The 22,887-nt window shown below is 34.3% G+C and overlaps 1 protein-coding gene across 1 annotated transcript in view; it reads left to right on the forward strand.

The window, feature by feature from the left end:
• Positions 1-22,887, forward strand: part of ADGRB3 (adhesion G protein-coupled receptor B3) — a 439,933-nt gene that overhangs the window by 265,006 nt on the left and 152,040 nt on the right. Inside the window, exons 16-18 of the mRNA XM_039245799.1 lie at positions 12,324-12,450; positions 14,058-14,161; positions 18,011-18,113. Of these exons, the coding sequence (XP_039101730.1) occupies positions 12,324-12,450; positions 14,058-14,161; positions 18,011-18,113 (334 nt within the window). The remainder of the gene's footprint in view (positions 1-12,323; positions 12,451-14,057; positions 14,162-18,010; positions 18,114-22,887) is intronic.

Consider the following 22,887-nt stretch of genomic DNA (forward strand, 5'->3'; position numbering starts at 1 on the left):
TCATAGAATATATTCTGCCCTTTCAGTTTTTTTCATGAGGATTTAAAAATCAACTTAAGCATTAAGCATCATTAAGCATCGCACTTTAAAAAGTCATGTTACAAATTCAGTTATAGACATTCCTGCTTATTATCCCTTTTGCATGTGCTAACATTGAGGATTTAAGGACAGGCTATCCTTGCTCTTCCATTGTGACTCTCAGATCAAACTGCCATGTAGTCAAGAGCGTACACCTTGGCAAATAAGTGGTATGAGATATTCGGGAATCTTAGAATGATGCTTTCTCTGTGAACCCATGTCAGCTGTAGCACCCACTCTACCCTCACTTACCTGATGTCTTTTTATTGTGTGGGGAGTGGGTAATTTATGCCAATCCATAAAAGAGATCTGTCATCAAGATCCCTCACAGCCAGAAGTTTATAGAATCACTACATTTTTGTAATTGCATATATTATTATTCTCGATCTATACTTATCAGAGCATTTAATTTTAATAGTCCTAATATCCAAAGGAAGTACTTTGAATAGAAGGTTTTCACTGATAATTTCATGGTAATGGCAGTGTTTGGGAGATAGAAAGATTACATCCTTTGCTTTTCATGTCAGAATATGACATAGATTCCTTCTCTGGTAATATAGACACTTTTCTTCATATTTCACTAGCGCACCCGTGATATAAAATTTGGTTTAGCTATTGGTCATGTGGTTATATGATCCCAAAGATTTAGTAATCTGGGGTTCTGTTTCCAGTTCTTAAAGTCTTTATAGTAATAACAACAAAAAAAGTTCATGGTGAAAATAAATTCCTGCCATATCTTTCTTCCTCATAGAAGACATTAGTTACTTTGTTACTTTTAACTTTCGGTCTTTCAAACATGGATTTTGGCATTCCCCTCTTATACCTGGAAATGTTATGATGCTATAAGAGATACTCTTTCATGGATAATCTTGTTCATGTTACTGGACTCTTCTGACATCTTCTCTTGTCAATAAAGTGGTATATGTGATCATCACAATATATTGCATTTATTTAGGAATCAACTTTTAGAAATAGGATTTTCATTCCCATTAATAATGCCTAGTCTGTATAATCACTAAATAAATAATTGAATGGAGATATCCATTTTCTTCAGTTTTATCCACACAGTATCTCTATAAGATAGGTAGAACATGCAGCTGTAAAATTTTATAAATGAGGATGTTGAGTGCCAGAGTAGGCTAGCGATTTCCTCCAGATAATAGTACTCTGCTGTGGTGCAGCTAAAATTAGAAGTCAAGTTTCCCAGTGCCATATCTGTGACTTAACAATAACAACAGAAACAAAAACTATATGCAGGATAAAGATACTTGTTTTCCGTAGATTTTATAGATCACATAAAAGTGGAACAAAATTAACAAGCTCTTTTGAAACTAGTCACAAGGAAATTCAAGATATAATTTTAATTAGAAGGAAAAAAAACCTGATGAAAACTCATTCTAATACTTACTGAAGCCATTACTATGAATTTGGTTTGGTGCATGTACTTATCTCTGTCATCACATAGGTACAAAATGTTGCCAGCATGGCTTTTATTGAATGAACTTTTTCACTTTAAACACTGCAATGCTGGGATATTGATTAGTTTTTAAAGAATTCAATAGTTGTAAATGAATGATAATTGGAACAGTGCAAAGTTACTTGGATAAATATATAGGACTATGGACCAGCTGGTTGTGAACAGATTATTTTCTAAGTTTATATTTTAATTGAATCCAGTTTTTCACATACAGACCATTTTCATTTCTACCTATTTGTATATGGTAATACTTTGTTCCACCACTCCAATCATTTCCATTTCCTTTCTACTTATAACCATGTTCCCAAATTGCACATAATATGTTGAGGGAGGAAGCAGAGAAACCTTGCCCTTATATTCAAGATTTCCTTTGTTAGAGTTCTAAGAATATCATGTCATCCAAATAATCATTTAAACTATATCAATGTCCAATGATCCCTGATTTTTACATTTTCTATGCAAGCAATGATGAATCATATTCTTGGAGATATGATTAACTCAAGATTTAAAATTTCTGTTTGTTGAAACTAATAATCCTGATATCAAAATCACATATTCCCGGCTTTATTCCAGAAACAAAGCATCAGGATTTTGAGTGAATTAAACTTCACCCTCTAATTGATGTCTTAGTTTCACATCTCAATAGTAAGTTGTTGAGTTATATCCTTCTGATTTGGGTTAACATTACAGACACATGTTCAAATTTTTAACTTAGAAAACAGCTAACCTGTGACCCAGTGCCAGAAGTATGACTAGATCACTTTACAGCCAAGCCACACCATAATTATAATTTCAAATGGAATGGAAGAAAAAAGTTGTATAATACAAATAGCTGCCTAAGACGCTTACTCAGTGATTCTGCTGTTGAATGTTTTTGTGCAAGAGTTTTAGCCGATAGAAAATTGTTGTGAATCATTGGTGTACTTTTTACAGTGTTTTAGGAAATGCTTTTGGCAAATAATGTTTAAACGGTATAGTGATTTGATTTAGAGGTAATAAGAACTATGAAAGAATTCACAATTTTAATAATTTCTTCCCAAGGTCTTGTCAGGGAGGAAGACTTTCCTCTGCCCTTCAAAATCTTTTTACTTGGACTAAGAATCAAACTTACATGAGACAGATTAACAGTAGAAAATCAAACATAATTTCTTCTGTACGGGGAATCCATACATAATTCCAAAGGCAGTCAGGCAAAATGAGGTATATGTGTAATCCTGAACCTAGGAGAAAGCGGGTAGGAGTTTGTGTTCTTCAAAGGGAAGGAATACACTTCACAGGAAGATGAAAAAGAGTAAATGCAAACAAATGTTTGCTGGGCTACTCGGACACAATGGGACATAGAGGACTTTGAGATTTTAATTCTGAAAATTCTGCCACCCATTCTGAGCACTGTCCCTGCAGGTTCTTAACTCTGGTTGTGTGCTCTCTTTGTATCTACCCCTCACTGAGAAAACAGAGGAAAGGGAATACGCTTTTAAGTCTTGCAGACTTGGATTCCGTTCCTGGTACAGCCCTTTACCAGCTGCGCAGCCTTAATATAGCCACAATCTCTTGGTTTCATTTATTTTTTTTTTTAAACATATAACAATAAAGCCAAAGGCAGGCAGTCCAGGGCTTGCATGGTTACTATGCAGATTGAGATACCTATGCAACTTCTAAATCTAGGCTCTCAGATCTCTAGGGTCTTCATGATTCTAGATGGATGCATTAGGTCCATTTGTCTCCATATTCCTACCTGGAAAGATAACAACAATAACTGCCTTGACATTTAAATTTAGGATTTAAAAATATATAAAGTATCTACCACAGTACCTATCATTGAGTTATATACTCTATAAATGTTAGCTGTTATTTTCATTAGTGTGATTATTATATTTGCCTATTGATTAATTAATGATGGCAGCTAGCATATTTTAACCTTTAATTATTAATAAATCATGGTGAGGATATTTATACATATTTATAACCCAGTAGATTGGCCTTCTTCTTTTTTTTTTTTAATTTTTTTTAATGTTTTATTTATTTCTAGGAGAGAGAGAGAGACAGCGTGAGCAGGGGAGGGTCAGAGAGAGAGGGAGGCACAGACTCTGAAACAGGCTCCAGGCTCCAGGCTCCAAGCTGGCAGTCAGCACAGAGCCCGACGCGGGGCTCGAACCCACAAACCGCGAGATCATGACCTAAGCGAAAGTCGGACGCTCAACCGACTAAGCCACTCAGGCGCCCCAGATTGGCCTTCTTAATGTTATTTCTTCCCATATTTTTTTCTACTCTAATTCCAATTTTAAAAACAACAACAGGGATGCTTGGGTGGCTTCATCAGTTAAGCATCCCACTTTAGCTCAGGTCATGATCTTGTGGTTCCTGAGTTCAAGTCCCATGTCTGTGCTGACGACTCAGAGCCTGGAGCCTGCTTCAGATTCTGCCTCCCTCTCTCTCCCCCTTCCCCACTCACACTCTGTTTTTCTCTCTCTCTCTCAGAAATAAAAATTAAAAAGATTAAAAACAACAACAAAAGTAATAATTTTCCCATTTTATCAGTTTTGTTTTTGTTTTGCTATTGAGTTATAAGATTTCTTTATGTATTCTAAATTTTAATTTCTTATTAGATCAATGATTAGCAAATATTTTCTCCCATTCCATAGATTGCCTTTTCATTCTGATATTTGTTCCCTTTATTGTGCAGAAACCTTTTAGTTTGATATAATCTACTTCTCTAGTTTTGCTTTTGTTGCCTTTAGGAATGGTACTTTGGGATTGATCATTACCAGTGGCTAGGAGTGGGGAGGGAACAAAATGGAGAGTTTCTGTTTAACAGATATTAAATTTCAGTTATGCAAGATAAATAACTTCTAGAAATCTGATGTATAACACTGTGCCTATAGTCAGTACTTTACTGTGCATTAAAAAAAATTAAGATAGGATACCTGGGTGGCTCAGTCAGTTAAGTGTCCAACTCATGGTTTTAGCTCAGGTCATGATCTCAGGGTTCATAAGTTCGAGCCCACATCAGGTTTTGCGCTGAAAGTGCATAGCCTGCTTGTGATTCTCTCTCTCCCTCTCTCTGTCCCTCCCCTGCTTGTGCTGCCTCTATCTCTCTCAAAAATTAAGAAGATAGATCTCATTTTAAGTATTCTTACTACAATTTAAAAAGAAAGTAAATAAATAAACAAATCAATAACAGCTACTGGCAATAAAGCTGGTGCTATCATTCTTGTAAATGATGTTCAGTGACCCCCAAGGGCAGCATGTTCTTGTTTCTAATGTGTATTTTTATGACAAAGAGGCAGTGACACTACACCTGCAAGATAATTTCCATTGAAGCTCTCTAGCTCCAAAAGACAAAGTGCAAATCTAATATGTCTACAAAATAACCTAGCTTAGTATCTGCATCATATTAGATGTTGAGTAAATATTTGTTAAGTAAACAAATGAATTGTTGGTGTATGTCAGGTCAAAATCAATACCAAGTATTTACTCAACAGATATTTATTGAGCATCTATTATGTGTCAGGTGCTCTTTTATGATCTGGGAATACTGAAGTTAATTAACATAACCAGATCCCTGTTCTAAAGAAGCTTAAATTACAGTAAGCAAAGAGTTCAAAAACAAATGAGTCAAAAAATATATACATAATACATTAGATGTGATAAGTGCTGTGGGCACCAGCAGATCAGGGTAAAGACAAAGGGCATATGGGAAGTTATTAAATAATGTTGTATCATTTATTATGTAACCAACTGCCTCAAATTTCAGTGGCTTAAAACAAACCTTTTTAGTTGCTCATAATTATATGATTCAGCTTCTTAGGTTGAGTTCAGCTGATTGGTTCTTCTGCTATCATGGAGGGTAGCCCAGGTGAGCTTTGCTGAGTATGAGAGACAGCATCGACTACCAGACACGTGAGTGAGACTACATTAGATCATCCGACCACGGGCTGAACTCCCAGAGAGAACTGCAGTCTCATGATGAGACAATCCTTCTGATGATTTTATCTGGTGTCATTCATGAGACTGCAGTTCTCTCTGGGAGTTCAGCCTGTGGTCGAATGATCTAATGTAGTCTCACTCACGTGTCTGGTAGTCGATGCTGTCTCTCATACTCAGCAAAGCTCACCTGGGCTACCTCCTCATGATAGTAGAATTTCAAAATGATGAGACTAGAAATTATAAGGTCTCTTGAGTCCTAAGCTTAGAAGTCACCAATCATTTCCAGTGCATTCTTCTGGGCAAATCAAGTCACAAGACTTACCAAGATTCAAAGGAAGAGGAAATAGACTGTACCTTTTGATAGAGTTATATAGAATTTATGGCCATTTTTAACCTACTACAGATAAGAAGTTACTATCTTATATTGGAGAGTTCGTAACAACATCTTTGGTAGAATGCTATAGTGCAGAGACCTACATGATATGAGGGAGTAAGCAATGTAATATCCTTGAGGAGTGCATTCTAGGCCATGGGAATTCCCACCAAAAAAGTGCCCAAAAACAATAACAAAAAGCTCAGTGTACTTGGAAATGATGGGCAGAGGCAAGTATGTTATAAGATGAAGGCAGAGAAGCAATGACAGAGCAGATAGCTAGGTCCTGATAGGCCATTATAAGGTGTTTCTCTTTACTCCAACTGAGATCTGCAGAACCACGGATAGAGTTTTGAACAGAGTGACATAAGATGACATATGTTTCAAAAGGATCACTTCAGCTGGCGTGTCGAAATTGAACTTCAGGATATGTGGCAAAAATGGGAACGAGGAGCTCAGTGATGGGATTTACCCAGGCAAGAGACAACAGTGGTTTAGAATAAAAGGGTAGAACTGATAGCATTTTCTGGGATAATTTGTAATAAGGCAGAAAACGTATGCTGGATTGTGTGCAGTCTTCCCATCCAGATTGTCAGCTTCTCTAAGAAACAAACTGTGTTAATTTTTTTTAATGTGTCTTCTACTTTAGCATTTCAAAAGCACATTAAATACTTATTGACTGATTAGGGAAGACTCTGGTCTTGCTGCTGGATTGAACATAATCACTACATCATGCTGAATCTTTCAGAGTTCATCATCAAATGATGTTTGAAGACCAAAAACAAATAGATGGGCCTGTTAAGATTCATTGATACTGTTCAGATTACACTTCTACTATATGCTGAAGAACAGCAAATGAATTAGAGCTGAAACAATTTGTCTGAATCTAGCAGTATTAAAGTCATTTCTTAAAATGTAAATAATCATTAAATTAACTAAACAAACATCATTTAGTCCCTACTAAGTGAAAAGCAGTAGGGCAGAGATTCAAAGGCAAACAAGATAAAATCCTCAAAAACACTAATATTGTAGTATGACCTAAAGAGTGTTAATTTTATAATTGAAGAAAGTGAGGTGAATTTATCAACTAATATTCTAATGTGGAGAGAAAGCATTAATAGACACACAGGATTGTGGGGAAGATATAAATATAGAGTATTCCTGGAACATTTCATTTCGCTATAACAAATTAGAAATCCAGTATTTTGGTATAGAGGGGTCACTGTTAATTCTAGGCCCAGCATAGTGGATGATAAGTGTGCTCTTTCTGGTGGTAGCAAAGTACCTGTTTCTAAATTTCATCCTAGTGAATGAAGTATATATGCTTAATGTGGGTGTTCATCTTTCTTTATTGTGATACACACACACTAGTATGTAATACAGACACCATTACGATTGACATAAAAATAACAATTGAGTCACAATACAGAGGATATTTTTAGAAGGAAAAAAACTTATAACTGTTACCCACTATTGTGTTTTCAGAATTTGCGATTTAAATTTTTGTATCACCTGAACAGTAAATGAACTCACTAAAGAGATATTAGAAGTTTCGTGTAATGAAAACTTGGTATAAAATCAATGTTTCTCTTTAATGTGTCATAGGATATATTTCTTAAATATAGGATATAAAACATAGAATATGACAACCTACCTACCTTTTGCTAACTTTCTCCATTGATAACTCAGTTTGTTAACTGTGACAGTAGTGCCCCAATGGTTGCAAGTGTAAATATGCATGACATTCTAATAACTTCATAGGACATGTTCCATTCTGTTTTAAAACAGATTGCAATTAAAATTTAGCACTTAAAACCTCTAGTCGGGAAGTGAGAAACCCAACTTTGATTTTCACTGTGACTTAAAACAAGTTTCCTAAATTCACTGTACTTCACTTGTCTTATCTATAAAACTAAGTGGTTGGGATAGATCAGTGATTCTCAACCCTGGCTACACACTTGAATCATCTGGGGAGCATTAGGAAAGTAATAATGCCCAGGGCCCACCTCAGGGCTTAATTTTTAAAGATCTCCAGGTAACTTTAATGGAATCAAGTGTATAAAACCAATGGGCTAGATGATCACTAAGGTTACTTCTAGCAAAACTTTCTAATTTTATATTCATTGTGTTTTGACATAGTAACAATTGCTAGAGATAACGATATTTTCAGTTTGTGTGATGGCTTAAAAAGTAGAAATTACCCTCAAATGCTGTATCAACACAAAATTGAAAATATTTTCTCCTTTGTACTTCAAAATTTTCTGTTCTTTGGGAATAATTTCCACCAACAGCCATATATACATCATTTATTTGTGTGTGACATATACATTAAAAATAGTATAGGAGCACTTGAGTGATTTAGTTAGTGAAGCATCTCACTCTTGATTTCAGCTCAGGTCATGATCTCATGGTTCATGAGAATGAGCCCTGTGTCAAGACACTTTCAGTGCAGAGCCTGCTTGTGTTTCTCTCTCTCCCCCTCACTCCTTCTCTTTCTTCCCTCTCTTTTATCTCAAAATAATTTTTAAAAAATAAAAAATAAAAACAGTATAGATTCAACTAGTTTTTAGATATTAATGGCCATTATGAAGGGAAACAATTACTTTCTTTCAGTACACATTCATTGTAAGAACAGTGTACTCAGAAGTTGTGTGTAAATTTTTTTTAAATTGCCATTGTTGCTATTTTGATTTTGGATAAATGGACTGTTAATATCCTAAGAGATAATAAACCTCCTAAAGTATAATTTATTCATGGTAAATACTTTATGCATTGATTTATTATGAAACAGAATAGACAGTTTTATAAAAGAATAATTCAAGTGAAATGCCTGGTTGTATTGATATTTCAAAAGATAGAAGTTTGATTTCTTAGAACACTTTTGAAATGTGTCGCTAAGTTTTTGCTATCAGGTTTTACTAAACAACTTTGTCACAGGGAACAGATAATTTTTCCTGTAATCTTAAGTACTAAAGAATAGTAACATGTTACATTATTTAAAACTCCCATGAAATCAGAAACCCAATGATATACTCAGATCCAAAAAGAAACCAGGTAGATTGTTAGGAAATTGGAGAAAGGTCTCAAATAAATATTAAACTGGAAAGTAATGAATTTTGTGTCTTATATTTTGACAGAATTCTGTGCTTGTGGGTATGTACGTTTGAATACTTGGGACAGGCAGACTCTTCTTTTAGCCAGCCTAATAATAGGAAGAGGAGAAGAGGTACAGATGACAGCTAACAGCTAACATGGGTGAATGTAGGTGTAACCAACAAAGAATGTGCTGGCTATATGGAATTTCTACAGGCCTAGTTATTTTGGAAAGCTATTTGAAATAAATTTTAATGCCCAGAAAAGACATTGTGAAAAAGAAATATGTGATTTTCAGTGTAATATGTCTATCTGTATCATCATTCTGTGTTCACTTCTGACATCATAAGTCCGTTTTCCTTATTATATCTTTACTGTTCATACATAGTTCATTGTATTTGTTTGCCATATTGATGAAAACCTACACTTAGTAACTAAAAATAATTCACAGATGAACCATTAATCATAACACGCAAAACTATGACATTGGAAGAATAATACAACTGCTGGAATAGTCCACATGTTTGAAAATCTTGTTCTTTGCAGACTGGGGAAACTACTTTGCTTCACATTAGCTCTACCAAGTATCAGTTTGCTTTACAAGGTCTCCCTGAAATCAATCAGACACATGTACCATGCTTTCAAAGAATTTTGTACAGTAGGAATAAGCTATGAAATGTTTGAAAATACAAATGCTACATACTATACATTTTGTAATAATAGTGACATGTATGCTTGTGATTTAAAAGATATTTTATAAGAGTTTATATGGTTTTAAAATATCGAGGTTTATGAAATAATATAAAATACAGTATTAGAATGGCATCATGTTTATTGCTCAGCTTCTACCTAATGTAGAATCTGGTAGTTACCCTCTGACCTTTCAAGATCTTCTCTATTACTCAGCTCCAAATTCTGATGTTTTCCTATCAGATGCATTATTTTGTGTTTTATACCTTGTTTTAAACCAGGAAGAGCACATTATCCTATTATCAGTCACTCATATTATTATTTATTAGTTTAATTAGATAAAGTCAACAAAGGGAAAATAATTCCAAAGAAAGGTAGGGACATAGGCTAGGTACCCTCAGGAAAGTACACATGAAGAGGGGCCCGGTAAGATTTGAAGCATTTCATGTTTGGGAGTAGTGAGACTGGTGTCACTTACTTTCCAATTTTGGCTGAGGCTGGGCTAGGTCATCAATGCAATTATTGTACAAACAAAACAAAGTAAATTGCCCTACTTTTCTTAAGATGTCATATAAAATTTACATGATCTTTATAGTCTAGCAGCATTATATTGAACATAGACTTTATATCTGACAGCCATAGATCAGTGATGCTAACATTTTTTTTGAGTAAATAAACTTTCATTACCTGGATATAAATACATAACTTTGTCTCATATGAGGTCTTATTTACAGTAAAGTTTTTCCTTATTAAGACTTTGGTTTTGTCATAGCTCCATAATGTGAAAAGTTTAAGTACTAGACTCTATCTTGAAAGCACAGATACAGCATTAAAGTAGAGTTGCCATCCAGGATGAATAATGCAGATGTTATGTTTTAAAACATGTCAGATTCCCTTAACTATATCTATCTTCTTTAAACTTTAATCAACTAAGATAAATGTTTTTCATTTGGCCTTAACTGTTTGTCTCAAGAAGATAAAAGACAGACAGCTAATGAAATAAATTGAAGTGCTGCTATGGTTAGGTAGAATTGGAATTTAATACTGTTGCAGTTGGTTGAAGGTATAACTGATACATATTTTTAAATTTGTTATGGCTGCATGAGATCATGAGAAAGAAAAGAGACCTCCTAACTTTGAATTGGTAATACTTAAAACTATTTGGCTGAACTTAGGTAAATATTTCATGTAGCCCTCCTCAAATGCAGTATATTCCTTCTTTAAAGAATTTGTAATTAAGAGTATTTTGAGTCATGAATATTAATGATACCAAATCACAAATACTAAAAACATTGCTTCTAGATACCAAAAAGGATAGTGTGAATTATATTCTGTAGCCCAACTTGGAAGTTCAACTGTCACAGAAAAGCTTCTCTCATTGAAATCTCTCAGAAATATACTGCATACATATTTAACCCAATAGCTTTAGGCATTCAGGGATGGAGTAGGTGAAATCAAAAGTACCCTATCAAAATTATGTGTTATTTGCTTCAAATTCTAGAGTAATTTTTAACACAGATAATAACGTGGTTTGAAAAATACACACATGCACAGGTTTGCTAGTTAGAGTTTCCATACTGGGGGAAGGGTGGTGAAAATTGGTGCGCTCAGTATATAACACGTACAATGGTAATAAAGTTGATTGGTTGAACTCTCTAGCTTTTTTTTTTTTTCCTTTTCTTCCTCTTCCTGTAGAGTAGCTCAGCTGGGGATGGAAGGGTTCTCCCCCCATCTTACCCCCCTACTAAGAAAGCGTAGGTTGATACCATTTTTATTGTTCTGCTGGGGTGGGAAATAAACCATATGCTTTAGAATTTTGAATGACTATACGAAAGGGAAAATTGAAGCAGGCCCTCTTTCCCCCTTCCTACCGGACTTTGGGGTAGGGTTATTCCTCCAAATGTTTTAGCAGACTTGGTGTTAGCTTAATGTTTCTACTCCAGGGCAGAGAGGCAGGTCAGGGGAAGAAATGTCAAGGGCTTCAGAGGCATGTTGGGCTGAATGAAGTGTGGAGTGGGAAGCTTATGTCTGAAACCTACCCCTCCCCTGGATACCAGGCAAAGGCAATGAGAGTCGTAACCAGCTGATGCCGCTGCTGCTGCTTCCCGTTTCCAGGGTGAAATTTTCACAGCAGCTAATTCTAAAGGGAGGAAAAATCCCTAACCAGCAGAGGAAAAGATCCTATCACCCAACCCAAGCTATATAACCTTTTAGGCAGGCTTTTCAGAGAAAGCCGCATTTTAAAAGCCAGCATTCACGATCCAAAAATACAGGACGAGAATCAGAGCTGGTATGAAAATCTGAAAAGCCTCTTTACACTCTGAGTGTTTGAAACGATCCGATGAGCATAGGAAGTGGCTGCCAACGCTCTGGCGGCTGCTCGTGCTGCCACCGCCGCTGCTGTTCCTCGCAGAGGGCTGGACAGAGCTAGTCCCGGTTTCAGCACCTCCAGCGCTGGACAGCTCTTTTGCACGCTGCACCCTCCTGCTTGCTTTTTCCAAACACTCTTGCTTTGCATTACTGGAGATGCATCTAAATTACGTTCTGTTCAACAACAAGTAGATTTTTTTTTTCCTGACCGGGAATTACAGTAGACGATTCTCTCAATTAAACTGCATTTTCTTCTTTACGGATTTGGCCGTCAGGCGTATTTATCCCGATCTCCCCCCCACCCCCCCTTTGCAGGAACGAGTCTTTGGGAGCGTGGTCCACCCAGGGATGTAAAACTGTGCTTACCGATGCATCCCATACGAAATGCTTATGTGATCGTCTCTCTACCTTCGCCATTTTGGCTCAGCAACCTAGAGAAATAGTAAGTAACAAAGGGAAAACAAGGCTTTAATGCAAAGGCAGGGACATTGTGGCGAGTGTTTCTCCAGGGAACTGCATTTTAAAAGGGGAAATGGAAAATGTTGCAGGGTGGCAAAATTGGGTTCGTCTCCTCCTTAGCTACAGTAGCTTGGTAAAATGAATTCTAGTTGGTGTGCTGTAACTAAATTCTACTCAATTTTATGTCTTCTAACTTGAAATTTCTGCAGTATAGTTTTGGGAATGTACTCCATCATATTACTAATATGCTGCAAACTTTCAAATGAAAATAATTGCCAACTTAACCTTTATTTTAGAACTGAAAAGCTGGTCTGGGGAATTTGTGAGAATACTGTTGGTAATAGAATGAAGACCCCAGACACTATAAGCCAAACATATTGCATATCTGCATTGGGTATTTTCAGCACAGGTTTTCTGGGGGTGTCCTTGGATATTTATTTAAAAAAAAAAACAATGAAGTTTTCATGAAAGCACAGACTGCCTGAAACTGTAAAATCATTCCTTAAAAGTGTATAGGTTTGTAAAAAAACTAGTTTCTGAAATATATAGCTGCATAAACTGTCTAAAAGAAAAATAATATCCTCATAAAATGTAGTTTGAAGAATTATTTCAAAAATTGAAATATTGGAAAATAATTATTTAGGTGAATGTGACTTTCTGTCTAAATTTGGCCTAAATATGCCTCACTCTTCTTACTTATTTTGATAACAAAAATACATAATATAATTTAATGTGCATACCTAAGGTTTGTAATACTCTTGATCTTAAAGTGTATTTCTTCAAACTTCCAATATTAAAAATAAAAAAACAATAGATTTCATTAGTATCATGTCAGTATCTAAAGAAAGAAACCTCTCAAATCAGTGACTGCTTATAATCTTTATATATGTTTTAAAATATATAAGGCTTATTTGTCAAGGTCATGTATTTCAGGGACTGATACTGGCATTATGAAAATCATCTCTGCATATTTCATTAATAGAAAAAAACCCACAAAATATGTTTTAAGTTCTTGATTTTGAAATTTGATTTTCTTCTATATCCTTAGAGGCCAAGCAAGTGAAATTAAATAATACTTGACTTAGAACAAAGTTGCCAAAAGTCAGAAAGTTTGAACCTTTTTCAATATCTAGGTACCAGATTGGGGTAGCAATGAGTTATAAATGAGAAGATCAATGTAAATTTTACCCTAAAACATACTATGTATTAACTGAACTATAGTTGTTGAAGAAAAAGGAATGCTGCTTCAAATTTCAGCTAGAGAAAATTTAACATGGGAATTTTCACCAAGTTTCAGTTTTAGTTATTTATTGTAGAAAACCATAGTGGGTAGTATGCCATAATCAAGCATTTAAAACTCTCAGGCCTTTATTACTTCACAGTGGGAGAGAGGGGGGAGTTAGAATTAGTCATTTTAGAGGTTGAGAATATATGAACAAAGTGGTTACTGGGTAATTATCTGGTAACTATAACAACTCTATTGGCTGTTTTTGAGTAGAATAGGATAGTTTTGCTGAGTTTAAAAGTTATTTTAATTTATTAGAAAAATGATTTCTCCTCTTTTTTTTGTTTCTTTTGCTTAATTTACAGATCATGGAATCCTCTGGTACACCTTCAGTTACCCTAATAGTAGGCAGTGGCCTTTCTTGCTTGGCCTTGATCACCCTCGCAGTTGTCTATGCAGCATTATGGAGGTATGTAATCAATTAATGCACTTGCAATGGAATGTTCTGTTACTCAGATTAAATCTGGCAACATGATCCTCATTATATCTCCTTTTTAATTTGCTGAAAGAAGTATTGTTAGAGTAGAGTTATAATTGCAGAGACTGAGCCATAATAAATGAGCTTAATAATACTGATGATGATGATGTTCTTACCTAAATTTTTTATTGTATTTGCCTATGATGAGAAAATAAAAAGAACAGCCACACGTATCTTCCCAATTCAAATGATGGTAGCTTTCAACAAGTTGCTTACCCTCAAACATGGTATCCTTAATACCCCAAGTTCAGTCTATGTTTGTTTCTATTTATCCCAATTGCGATTGAGCTTGAGAGTTTAATTGGTACAGTCAAAGTAATTTCTCTGTTTTATAAATATGATCTCCAAATTCTTAAGTTTTAAGTTTTAAACTTAAGAATTTAAACACATGCTTTCATTATATCCCAGACAATGAGTAAACCTTCTATATTATTAATGCACTAATACTACAGTGCTATAGGAAAAATCCTTGGGTTGAAAGTTTCTAAAAAGTCAGATTTTGGCAAATTGATTACAAGCAAAAAATACATAAAAAAGGGTATGTGATTGAAAAACTTTGTTCTACGGTAGTTGAGATTTCATCTCCTTGATAGTACATGGACATTTAGTATTTATCTAAGATTTGTTCTACTAATAAAAATTAGACCTGTACATTTTAGACATTTGACTATATCTGTTCACATATTGATAAACAGTACATAACCAAGTGGCCAAACTTCCAAATGGATGTAAAAAAAACATTAAGAGTGAGACATTTTTATATCCATTATGATTATTAAAAAATGTTTCAAAAATGGTTATTACATTAGTAACTAGATAATTATATATTATTTCTTTAAAATTTGTGATATTAAAATTGCACAAGTAGCTAGTCCTTGTGATTTACTGCTACATAAGTTGAAAACAATTCAGTTGAAAAAGTTAATTATAATTTAATAAAGAAATGTCATTTCATTTAACATCCTTTCAAAAAACTAATTGTTGTCCATTATATTTTATACTCTTTTGAGGATAAGAATTAATTGTCCAGGATATTAAATTGTCAAAAATATTAAAATTTTCACGCTTCAAACAAAAATATGTACACATTCTTCGTCCATTGACACAGGTACATAATAGAGGTTCTGCCTTCCTATAGAACAGTTATCTGGTGGTAAAAACACTGACAGAATGAGATAATCTGATAAAATATGGCCAGTCTTATGAACTGGTCTAGGCATGGCCTCATAGACCACAGAACCCAGTCTTCAGGGGTGAGTCAAGCAGACATTGCCCTGGTAATATAAGAGCAAAATGGGCAAAGGCTGGGAAAAAGATACCTTTGTCTCCCACAATTGCCTAAATGGCATTTTTCAAAAAATGAGGCAGTGTTTAGGGGCCAAGATGGTAGGTAATCACAACAGCGTCATAATTCAGTCTCACTGAAGTATTTAGAACTAAGTTCCATACCAATTCTTTTCACCTCTCAATACTTATGGTAACACTAGCAAAACCACTGCCAATATAAATGATATATAAGGAAGCACAGGATTAATTAGTCCATAATACGTTTTCTTTAATCCAGAAAATCCATAGAAATCACCTATTAGTCTTCTAAGAATTACTGAAACACCTAAAAGGATGTATTAAAACTTGATGTGAAATTGAGAAATTTAGAAGAGAGTATGAGAAACAACATAAATTTTGATTCCTAACATTTAATGGCTAATCAACTCACTGTCTACAAATAGAATGATTGAAATAAATTTAATAGATTTATAGAAGTATCAAGATTCATAAATTATTAAGTGAATATTGTAGCATGACAAATTTAATGAAATTTTTAAACACTAATTTTACCTTATCAATTGCTGTATTGTATTACCATATGGTAATACTCATGTTAGGATACTACTGCCATTTTTTTTTCTAGTTAAAAACTAAATTTTTAAATTTTCTAACGATTTGTAAGATGTACGAATATCAGAATTATTTTACATATAAGGTAGTATTTTGAAAATTGATGGTGTCCCTTTTCATTAGAAATGTTCATCAAAAAGTTAATACACTAATTTATGTTCTCTTCATTTACAAATATGTTCTGTAGAGTTATATTATTACATCTAAGAACACCTGAGCATATCTTTTTAATCTGTGTATTGAAATGATGCATTTACAAAATTTTTTTTTAAATCCCAAGTATGTTTATAAAAAGCTTTGGAAGTTGAGACAATTTATAGAAATTTTAAGGCAATAATGTGGCTCAATATTAATGACTAACAGAACCATCGAAAAACTTGTCAGGGTGTCCAGTCTGGGTCTTTTATCACCATGATTTTCCTATTTACAGAGCAAATGATATCACTGAAACCCTTGTAATAATGTCCTCTGTGTGCTTATGCTGTCATGAAAGCCATTAACATCATATAAAGGGTCAATTTTGTGCAGCCCTTAAACTTAATATGTTACATCTCCCACTCATGAAAGAAGAAACAACTTAATATTTGATGATGTCTTTAGCATTCCAGTGTGTGGTTTATTATATTTTTAGATACTGATGATGCAGGGACAAGGTTAAGCAACTCTTAAGGGCATTTTTGTATTGAGAATTGTCCTAGGTTATTCCTACTTGACTTTGTTTTATGAAGAAAGGAAAATTTTTATACTAAAAAATTGCTTTTTGTATTTTATTGTTACTTCTGTTTTCGTTTTGCTTTCTCTTCTGAAATATATGATGGAATGTAGGGCTTCTGCCTAAATATTCCTCAAAGACAGAGATAGAGAAAGAACTTTGATAGATTTTACTTTCCAAAGAGTGCCTCCAGATCTCTGGCACCCTCCATCTGACACTGCACAGGAAAGCCCACGCCTGCTGTGGAGAGTGATTCCATGTTCTAATACAAATTGAACAGTCTCAAACACACAGCAAGTACAAGTATGTTTTTTTGTTACTGTCACTCAGTAATTTACCATAGGGTACAGTAAAGCAAAATAACTGTTACCCTTTCAGCTGATAGAACATTTGATTCTAAACAGTTTTCTCTATTGGCTTACATTCTTGGTGCATGTAAAAATTATATAACAGACTGTATATAACCACTTCTTCATAAGGATAAAATATGGCAGACACCAAGTAATTTTCCAGCCTAATGGTGAATTATCATTTGTGGATTGAAGTAGTTTTTAAGATGAAGATTAAATCTTGTTTTGTTTTATTACTTTTTGGACACTTAGGAAAAGAAAAATATAAAGAGTAGAGGACTACATAAAAACATTTGATTGTGTGAAATGGTAGATGAGTGTTCATGGTTTCATGAAAGTAATGGCTGCTTTCTACTAAACAAAGATACTTGAGAGTCTGTTTGGGATTTTTTTCCTTTTGGTTCTCAGATTCTCTATTGATTTTCTATGATAATATGCATATTACATATACATATACATAATGGTAATTATAGTAATTGATATATTTCCAAGAAATTTTATATTTTTAGTAAAAAATTATAATGATAGCAGATGTACAACTTAGACTCTATTGGAAATGCCATGTTGTCCACACTAATGTCTAAAGAAGGAAAATTATTCTATAGGACTCTAGGACATGACATGCCACTATAAAATTGGGTTTCTAAGAATAATCTTTATTTTAAAAAACTGTTTTCATGTATTTTATTTTATGAAGGATATATTTTAGTGTTTCCTTTTCTGGATGAATTTCACCGATTTGCATAATTCATAATTCTTCATCTCTCCGCTGAATTTTAAAGTTGGACTCTCTCTCTCTTTCTCTCTCTCTCTGGCTAGGTACATTCGCTCTGAGAGGTCTATAATTCTAATTAACTTCTGCCTGTCTATCATCTCATCCAACATCCTCATATTGGTTGGACAGACTCAGACACATAATAAGGTAACTCTGGTAATTATTCTGATTCTATATGTGTGTTTACATTTTGACATAAAGTTGATTATTGAAAATCTAAACATTCTAGATAAAATGGAGAACTTCTGACAAAAATTATTTTTAAAAACAAAATTATTGCTTACTAAATAAAAGTACTGCCTAATCTAGACTAGAAATATATTCCCTTGGTTTAATTTCCTGGGGATTGAGAGTCTGTTAATAATAGTAAAAATATGTTTGTTAAATATTATATCAAAGCTCTGTGAGTTCAAAACCTTGGAACATCAAAAGCACAAATTTTGATTCATTATCCTAATTGTAAATAGAATTGCCCCTGTTTTAGTCTACTTTATTAATACACTGATTCCTAAAAGTCAACTATAAAATGCTTACAGGGATAACATAGCACATGAATGTCTACCCAGAAATTGTCTATTGAAATAACTGAAGAGAGTATTAAGTAAAAGCAACACTAGATTTTATGCTTTTCAAAAAGTTTTACTTAACCAAAAAGCACTAATACTTAACCAACATTAAATCTCTTTAGCTGAACAGTTACTTTCAGCAGAATGTAAAAGTATAAGTCCTATTTACACAAACTAACTTGAGTTGAATGTTTGTTTTTTTCCCCAGAAATGACTGTCAGCTCTCTTTACTAAACTACTCTGAATGTATTGCAAGAAACCCATACTGGCATTGTTTAATTTACCCCAATCTCAATCTCAGAGAATTCTGGTAAACATTGCTCTGATAACATTTGTTGATTAACCCAGGCCAGTTGTTTTATTTCAACTTTTTTATTGTCAAGTGCTAAAGCCAATAATTGAACTCTTTTAGAAGCTGTCATTAAAAAAACAAAGAAAGAAAGAAAGAAAGAAAGAAAGAAAGAAAGAAAGAAAGAAAGAAAGAAAAACAACCAAGCTCTAATGCACTTTTCAGCATGTCTTTTTCAATAGATTGCATATTTATAGGACATGTATCAATGTCAAAGATTAGGGATAGTCTATCTTGATAATCTCCTCTCCTAAAACTGCTGATTCCCGCCCAAAGAATCCAGAGTCTGATTTTGGATCTGGGTAGGTAGGGCCTAGGACGTTGCTTAGGTGATTCTAGTAGGATTTCTTCTTGAACCATATTGGTCTAAGCCAGGGAAAGCCCAAGGGGGAGTCACTAACCCTGAAGAACAGAACTGAAACAATTAATAACCCAATAAAGGGTCCTGTGTAAGTGAAAAAGTACTTTAATGTATTAGACTTTTTTAGTTTTTTTCCTATTTAGGACTATAACATGAATTAAAATAAACAAACAAGAAAGGGAATATGAAAAGGGAAAACAAGAAGAAAGGAGAAAGACCAAAGGTGAGGAAGATGCCAGATGGAATGAGAAGAGAAAGAAATGTGCAAAATAACCAACAGCAGAGAAAGTGGGTGTAAACATAAGTACACACTGGGAAGGAGAAGAAAAGTGAAGGGAAGTAATGAGAGTTGGAGAAAAGATGGAACTGTAAACCCTAAAGAATTACTAAATTACTCATTTCACCCTTACCTTTTTGGCTGTTTACCTGGGCAGGGCTTCAGATCTCTTAGAAATGTTCATTTACTGGTTAATACCTATTTACAATTCTTTGTCCTTGAAACTCCAGCTAGAAAAGCAGAGCTTTTCCTCTGAAAGTAGGAATTATTTATTGAGTTGGGAATCAGAAAAAAAATCAAGCTTATGTTAGCTTAAGCCCATTGTTGAAGTTTTTTGGTTTTTCACCCAAGTGCCCCTTTGCTGTCATTGTTTACACTCTAAACACTCATTAGAATATGGAAAACTATCTGATCTTCAGTAGGAAATGTGCTTTTAAAACTGTTTCATGACCTATAGCACAGTTTTTACAAGTGCTAAGCCAAATGTTTAAATGGTAGAATCTTTTGCAAGGTTTACTACATATTACAGTGATTATTGTCTAAGTCCTTCCTGTCCAATAGAAATATAATGTAAACCACAAGAGCAAGTTATGTATATAATTATATTTTATTAGCCACATTAAAAAAGCAAAAAGAATTACTTTTAAAAATATATTTAATTTTAATAATATATTTAACTTAGTATATCCAACAGATGACCATTTCAACATATAATTAATATTTTTAAGTGCTAATACAATTTTTTGTAATAACTTTTAAGTTTTTGGAATCTGATGTATATTTTATACTTAGATTACATGTCAATTCAGACTACCTGCATTTCAAGTACTCAGCAGCTATATGCAGCCAGTGAGTATCATATTGTGTTAGGTCTAAATGGTAATAATATTCAGAAACTAGTCTCTAGAAATTACATGATTTTTGCCCATTTTGCCCTTCCCAGCTTTTCAGTGTCCTTGTTTTTTGATAGAGATTTGGTATTTACAAATATTATCAACATCAAAGGCAGGATAAGACAAGTCTAGTTTTACTTTTCATTTCTGATTATAAAGAATGGCTGGTATGGGCTTAGAAAAAAAATAGAGTCTCCTCAGGTAATTAACTACAGAGTAGAGTCCATGTGGTTTTGGGACCATAGTAGTTCTATTTCAGATAGCCTGTGCTAATTTTTGCTGCTACAGTTATCGATGCTTATGGGGAGGAGCATTTGGTAGGTGGTGGTAATGATGAAGAAAATGAGAAAGTACTGGTTTTCTCCTATACTGTGTTAATTTTGCATTATTGCCACCTGAGTAGGTGATTCTGCAAGCCTAGAACAATTCACTATAGCATTGTGACTATAGAAGGGAAAAATGTAAACACTTGGATTTTGTTTTTAGTCATTCTTAACAATACCAAGTTTCTGGGGAAAATAATCACATATTTTATCATGTGCTGAATTGAATTAAATTGATCCTACTTCATTGATCCTATTACATCTTTAAAAGGTAATATATTGATCAGTGGCTACAGTATTTTATTTAGGTTGTATGTAGGACCCCACTCCTGCTATGGGCCCTTTGTAATAGATCAGGTTCCTATCTTTGACTTCCTTGCTCAATTTTGATTGATGCTTTAATATTCTTCATTTGGAAAAATGGAAACATGTGAGAGAGTTGCTTGATGAACAAGCTATTTGGTACTGCCTCTGAGAGTTAGTTTGTGTGAAAACTGCTGTTTGGTGTTGATGTCCAGAATAGTTCTGAAGTGTCATACTGGGGTCTTTCTCTGAACTGCTTGTTGAAATGTAACAGACTCAGTTGTCTCACTACTGAGTATTTCTTTTGACTTGGGATAGAAACAAGCTGAAATAATTCATTATTAAAGTATGAGGTATGTAAGCTATAGATTCAATTGCTAGAAGCAAAGTAAAGAATCAAATGCAATTTCTTGTATCTCTTAAAATACATTTATAAAATTCAGTGATAACTCACTTCATTATATTTTATTATAGTTCACTTTCTCATAAAGGATCATTGCCTACTAATATCTTTTTGTAATCTCAACCAGGATGTTCATATATCACTGAAATGTTATTTGTTCGTGAAGAATTTCCTTTGTACCCTAAAGTATGCAAACTTTTTCTGAACCTCGTAGACTCTTTTTGGTCCTACTGTTTTGCAGAAAACAAAGACAGTTTTGGAAACCAAAATATTCAGAGTATGGCTTTCTTATGGTTTTTGTGTTGTCAGTATTATGTTTTTTTAGGAAATAAAATATTTTTTTACAAAAAGAAATCTTGAATTTGAATACCTTTTAATTGGGTGAAGCATCCTCTAATGCACCTCTTTCTTTTGCTAGAGATCCAGATTCTTCCGTCCTTTGCTTACATGTCTGGCCTCTGAATGTGTATGTGTTCAGTTTCTGAGAAGGAATGCTGAGTATGTGTTTTGAGTCACCCATTCTGACCTTCCTGGTACCCTCTGAAATGGTCTGCCTCTCCTCTTGAGATGCAGTGCTCTACATGCTTCCCTGGAGATATCCATCTCTCAGGTAGAGATGGTTGAACAGGCATTTTAAGCCAGATGAATGTGAGCATCCTAAGCCTGCCACTTCCTAGTTATATGATCTTGAGTATGATATTCAGCCTTTCTGAGACCTTAGCTTCTTGTTAATGCCTCCCTTATAGAGAGGTGTTGTCAAGGTTATGGGAGGTAGTACCTATGAAGCACTTTAAAAGTATTCCTTAAACAATAGCTGCGATTATGGTGATGATGATCATGATGATTCTCAGATGTACATCTGATTTATATTTTTCTTCTGAGCTTCAGACTTCCTCTTGTCCAATTATGCTCACCACTAAATTCACCATTTGCGTCCCTGCCCCACAATCCACACATTATATATAAATTGAACATATTTTCTGTAGGCTCCAACCCAGTTACATAAGCTAGGACTCTGAGAGTTAGCCTTAATGTCCTCCTCCTCCTCCCTTAAATCCAATAAGTCACCCCCCCTTGTGCCAGTTGTACCCTCCGCATGCTTTTCAAGGCCGGCTTTCTGCTTTTGTCGGGTGGTAGTCATCTTCACTGGTCTACCACTGCCAGCATCATTAAACATACTACCTTGTAGCCCAAGTGATGGAGCTAAAATTCAAATCTGACCACGACTTCACTCCTCTGTGCATACAGTGCTATCTCATCTCCTTAAAGAAGTGATTTTCAAACTGTTCAGACACAAGCAGTGACAAATGGTTTATTTATCTATGAAGGTTTCTATTTACTGATTTTCTCACATTAATATACTGGGGCTCAGAAATGAATTTTATTGAGAAAGAGTTCTGTAGCTTATAAAACTTGAGAAACCTTAAACATGACCTATGCCGACTT

Source organism: Hyaena hyaena, unplaced genomic scaffold, assembly GCF_003009895.1.
Source record: "Hyaena hyaena isolate Hyena2069 unplaced genomic scaffold, ASM300989v1 scaffold_271, whole genome shotgun sequence".
NCBI classification, from domain to species: domain Eukaryota; kingdom Metazoa; phylum Chordata; class Mammalia; order Carnivora; family Hyaenidae; genus Hyaena; species Hyaena hyaena.